Source organism: Sciurus carolinensis, chromosome 5, assembly GCF_902686445.1.
Source record: "Sciurus carolinensis chromosome 5, mSciCar1.2, whole genome shotgun sequence".
NCBI lineage: Eukaryota > Metazoa > Chordata > Mammalia > Rodentia > Sciuridae > Sciurus > Sciurus carolinensis.
The window spans coordinates 110,646,409-110,652,408 of NC_062217.1; the positions used below are offsets into that span (position 1 = coordinate 110,646,409).

A 6,000-nucleotide genomic window follows, 5' to 3' on the forward strand; every position below is an offset into this window, starting at 1 on the left:
TTATTAGGTATATGTAATTGGGGAAGTTCTTAATGGTCAAGAATCAAACTGTTATGTTCACAGGATTATCTTTCCAAAGTTGGGCTCTTTTTTTTTTTAAACTGGATTTTAAATATATTTAGTGAATTTTGAGCACCTACCATGTTCTGCTACTGTGGGAAATACAAAAGTGAACATGGCACATTTCCTTCATTTAATTGGCAGGAGGGCACTGGGAAGAGATGAAAACATGTTCTTATTAGATTTAATTTAGATGAAGTCTAAAGAGGAAACAAATGATGGGAATATCAAGGAGGGAAAAAATGAGTAGGTCTGTTGCTCAGGAAATGTTTCCGATTTTTAAAAACACCTGTTTGAAATTGTATTTATGACATGATATGACAGCAACTCTTGTGTAAGAGAATTCTTGGTAGATTTCTTAGGACAGGTAACAAGCTGAGGCTTCTCACCTTTGCCCTGAACAAGGTCAGCACCCTGCTCTAAGATCCAAGTGGTACATCCAGTATTATTGATAGTTTAATTAAGAAGAGAATTACTTCTAGGTATGAGAAAGCCAGGTTAATTAACAGTCATCCTAGCTACTACAGATTTCTTACACTTTCCGGAATACTTCTCAAATCTTTGAGGGAATGAGGGAAACATACATATATTTGCTTCCAAATTCACAGTAGCTATAACTACTTGTACCCCAGAGTAGATACTCACTTAACTTGCATGGAATGAATTTCTCCTTCTAAGTGTGTGTAAAGTTGAAGATGTTTTACCCTAGAGTAAACTGGTTCTATTTTTTTCATAGTTCATGGCATATTACATTTCTTCTTGTTTTGTTTTGCTTTGTGTTCAGATTGCTTTCACAACAAAAATTTACCATCCAAATATAAACAGTAATGGAAGTATTTGTCTTGATATTCTGAGGTCACAATGGTCACCAGCTTTGACTGTATCAAAAGGTAATTTCATTTATCAGATTTAAAACATTGATAACAGTGAGGGATAAAAATATGTGTTTCAAGTATCTAGGGTCGATTTTTAAAAAATAAATATCGTCTGTCTCCTGTTTTGATTTTGCTTTGTTCTTATAACTCTTATGCTACTCTGACTTTGAACAGTTAGCTTTTGGGATGTGCTGGGTGTGAATGGGTAAATCTAAATGATAAAATGAGAAGAGATTTAAAATATTAGAGCTATACATTTGAGGATAAGCTTATTGACTATCTTTTTAGTGTGGCTTTTGTTTTTAAATAAAAGAGTAAGATAGTAATAAAAGATTTTTGGCACCAGTTGTCCTAGTCATTAAATGGAACTTTTGACAACAATGAAAAAACTATGTAGCTAGTTTACTTCATCTAAGAAAAAAAAATATAGTTTTCACTGACAAAATAAGTGATTTTAAAGCAGTGACATATTTCACACTTTACAATAATGCAATACAGATAGCATGTTAGTTTAAATTTTGAATGATTGATAGCATCATTATGACTGACACATAATCCATGCTGATTCTGAGCACACACAGTTGAGAACGTGAAGGACATTCTTAGATGTATCTTTTATGCTATAAGAGATGCAGGTACATAGCACTATTCTTAGCTAAATTGTCAGCTGTATACGTACATAGGTCCTCTGAAGCCAATCATGTTTCATTCACCAATACTATTTACTATGCCAGCTCTCTTTATTTGTGTTTTATTTCTCTAATAGGAGAGAATTTGACAACTAGAAAATAATGATTGGGTTTGAAGCATCTACCCCTGAAAGAACTGTCACATTTTCACTTTTTATAAAAATTCAAAAAAATTGTTTCTCTTAAAGGATTCATGAGAAGAATCTGTGGTCATTTTTTAACTTTTTTTTTTTTTTTTTTTCCCCTGTACTGGGGATTGAACTCAGAGATACCTAACCACTGAGCCACATCCCCAGCCCTTTTTATATTTTATTTAGAGACAGGGTCTTACTGAGTTGCTTAGGGCCTCACTAAATTGCTGAGGCTGGCTTTGAACTCACAACCCTCCTGCTTTAGTCTCCTGAGCTGCTGATATTACAGGCATGTGCTACTATGCCCCACCATTTTTTAATTTTTTAAATTAAATGTTACCCAAATATGGCTTGTTGCTTGTTTTTTGTTTGTTTTATTTTTAGTTCTGGGAATTGAACCAGGGGAGCTTTACCCCAGAGCTACATCCCAACCTTTTTAAAAATTTTTGAGACTGGGTCTTGCTGAGTTGCTGAGGCTGGCCTCAAACTTGTGATTCTCCTGCCTCAGCCTCCAGTCTCTGGGATTCTAGGCCTGTGCTACCATGTTCTACAGCTTGTTTTTTGCTTGTTTTTGTTTTTGGTTTTGGTACCAGGGATTGAACCCAGAGGTGCTTAACCACTGAGCCATATCCCCAGCTCTTCTTATATTTTATTTTGAGTCAGATGCTTAGGGCCTCACTAAGTTGCTGAGGCTGACTTTGAACTTGTGATCCTCCTGCATCAGCCTCCCGAGTGACTGGGATTAGGGGCATGTGCCACCATGCCCAGCCCTATAGCTTGTTTTTAAAGTGATGAGTTTATAGGAAGCAGTGTCCACAGCCATAACTTACAAGTATTTGTTAATAATAGGGCTTCAGGTCAATTATGACTGGTATTTTTTCTAACCTAGTGCTCATCTAAAATGTTTATATAATATAACCTTTAAAAAAATCTTTCACATAGTGCAATTATATGCACTGAATAAAGGAAAGACTCTGTCAAACAGTTTTTCAGACTAATAATACTTTTTCTTGGAATGGTGTCATGAAATGAATGTCATTTGGCATAAACAGCTAAGTCCTTATCATTTAAAAGAAATGGCAGACTGCCAGAAGCTAAGTAATTATCTTCCAACAGTGGCAGCTTTTTATTAAAAAAAAATGTTGGCTTCTGCGAAAACTGTCCTTTGAGAATTTAAGAACAGCCTCTGTAGTATTGCCACATAGGGTCACTGTACACCTGACACAAAGTTAGCATTCAGGTAAAAGTTAACTGTTGTCTTTTTTCCTTATCTTAAAACCTTTGATTTGTGTGCATGGTAGTGAAATCAGTGCAAATGACTCATGGCAGCAGGACTCAGGAACTTCGTTTCTTTTTTATGAAGTAGCTCATACTCCTATCATTTATTTGTGCATTTTTTACTTTCCTATATTTTAAATGTCTTGTTTTGCTTTTTATCCTGAGTTTAGTCTGAAAGCATTCTGAGGATATAAGTGACCCCAGAAAATCTACCCTTTTGGTTTACTATACAAAGGCTTGAAGTTTCATTGGGTAGAAGGGTAATGAGGAAGATAAACAAAATGCTAGTTTTTTCTCTAACCGTTTCCCTGTCATTTAACAGTCCCCTTTGGACTGGAAAGAGTAGGAAAAGATGAAGGAACATAGCAGAGGAAGGAAGGGTGGAAATGACAGGTCGTTCTAAATGCAGCCCCTCGGAAGTGGTCCTGTGCGTGTGGATCAGACAAATTAGGACCAGAGTCCTTGTTTCCTCCTGTTTCAGATACTTGGGGTTTAATTTTTTTTTTTAATGTAGCTATTTGCATTATATTTTGACATAGTATAGTAACACTCACTTTTTAGTTTCAATTATATTTTTAAATAGACAAGTTATCTAAAGATGACTGATCACATTATTTTCAAATGCATGTAATACAAGTTAGGTACATGGAATAAAAGTTTCATTGAAGAAAATCTCACAAATCTTCCTTTTTTGTAGATAGTCTGTAGCACTAAGCCAAAGGAACAGAGCCCATTACAGTCCAAAACAGTTTGGACTCTTCTCAGTAATTTGATTGCTTTGTGGAGTACTGGAGTTGAAAGGTTGTTTGGAGATTCATATTTTGTAAATAAGTAAATTGAATAGAATATAAAACTTCAAAAGGAATAATAATTTTCTATTTTGTGCATTTTATGGTAATTTTATGATTTTAGTTTTCTTCACAAGTTCAATATCTATATTCAGTGAAACTATTTTTACATGTGTAACTTGTCTAAAGTAGAAAGATCATTATCTAATCTAATGTTCTCTTTTAAATCTAGTTTTATTGTCCATATGTTCTCTACTTTGTGATCCTAATCCAGATGACCCCTTAGTTCCAGATATTGCACAAATCTATAAATCAGACAAAGAAAAGTAAGTATTTATTTATATTAACTTCTGTTTGAATGCACTTCTGTATAGTCTGCCAAAATATGAGTATCATCAATATATTAAGTACATTTAATTTTGAGTTTGAAGTCTTTTTTTACAATAAATTTTGTTCTTTTCCCATTTCCTATTTAATAGTACATGTTTTTTATTTGTACAATAACTCACAGTAATTCTAGACAGTAAATTTAAAATGAGAGAATTTAATCATTGGAAGTATTGAATATTGTATTCCCTGCCTTACTGGGAAGAGAAGTTTTCTCTTTACCTGGCCAGACTGACCTTGTTTTCAAGCTGCTTCATTTTGCTCTTTCCATAGATTTGTTTGTATTTTGCAGGTAATACTCAGAGTTGTGTTTTGTAGATTTCTATTAGAAATTGGTTTCTACGTTTTGTTTTTTATAATAAGCTACATTTTCCTATAGGTTATGGAGAAGCCATGAATTAAAAAGTCATTTCTGTTTTATGTATGCATGAACTTATGTCACATTGATCTAATAATTGATATATGTATGATTCTTGCAATTAAGTATGAGAAAGTAGAATGTTGTTAGTTCTAGATAGACAGATGCTTCTAAAACATTAAATTTGTATATTTTTACTATATCCCTTTTGTATGCCTACAGATACAACAGACACGCAAGAGAATGGACTCAGAAATATGCAATGTAAAATCAAAAAAACTTTCATATATACCAGAGTACTGTAAAATCTAGGTTTTTTCAACATTAGCAGTAAATCGAGCACTGTTTACTGTTTCATTGTACCATGAAACCCTTTGATTTTAACCCATTTTAAATGTGTTTCTGAAGCAAGACAAAACAAACTTCCAAAAATACCCTTAAGACTGTGATGAGAGCATTTATCATTTTGTATGCATTGAGAAAGACATTTATTATGGTTTTTAAGATACTTGGACATCTGCATCTTCAGCTTACAAGATCTACAATGCAGCTAAAAAGCAACCAAATTATTTTTTGCTGAAACTAGATGTTTTTACATGAGAAATACTGTATGTGTTGTCTAAGATGTCGTCACTTTTATAAATCTGTATTCAGATTTCATTCTTTGTTAGCTCACTTTATAATTTGTATTTTTTTACTGTATAGACTAAATATATTCTATTTACATGTATGTCAACTCATTACTTTTTTCCTGTGAACAGTATTGAAAAACCCCAACAGCAGATAATTAAATGAATTAACTGTGTCTCCCTTGTCTTAGGATATTCTTTAGATTGAATGCAGATTTCTTAAACCTGAAATGATCTTTACACTGTAATTCTCAGTATACTGATTATGGAGAAACACTTGTTTTGATTTTGTTATACTTGACTTAACTTTATTGCAATGTGAATTAATTGCACTGCTAAGTAGGAAGATGTGTAACTTTTATTTGTTGCTATTCTATTCACATTTGAATTTTTTTTCTGTATAGGCAATATTATATTGACACCTTTTACAGATCTTACTGTAGCTTTTTCCATATAAATAAAATGCTTTTTCTACTATTTGTCTTGATTACTTAAAAAAAATTACTTTATCTATAGGTAAGGATCAAAACTGTATATAAAATTTTATGTGAAAATTATTTCCAAATTGTGAAAATGAGATCTATTATATTTGGCATTAATCACCACTAGTTATATATGCATTTTATCATATTACATTAGCATCTCTTTACTCAGTTGTCTGTAAGATTATTTACCTTGGCCACTCATGAGAATTTAGAAGTTGGGGTTTGTCTTGGATCACCTCCAAGATGAATTATTTCTGGAAGTACCAAAATGAATGTAAGATAGTGTCACCTACCCTGAAGAAATGTTTTTATAGACCTAA

The 6,000-nt window shown here is 32.8% G+C and overlaps 1 protein-coding gene across 1 annotated transcript in view; it reads left to right on the forward strand.

Annotated features, from left to right (window-relative positions):
- The window catches only part of Ube2d1 (ubiquitin conjugating enzyme E2 D1), a 30,637-nt gene extending 24,965 nt beyond the window's left edge, over positions 1–5,672 (forward strand). The window contains exons 5-7 of the mRNA XM_047554106.1: positions 845–950; positions 4,054–4,147; positions 4,789–5,672. Of these exons, the coding sequence (XP_047410062.1) occupies positions 845–950; positions 4,054–4,147; positions 4,789–4,834 (246 nt within the window). The 3' untranslated portion in view covers positions 4,835–5,672. The remainder of the gene's footprint in view (positions 1–844; positions 951–4,053; positions 4,148–4,788) is intronic.
- The last annotated feature ends 328 nt before the right edge of the window (positions 5,673–6,000 follow it).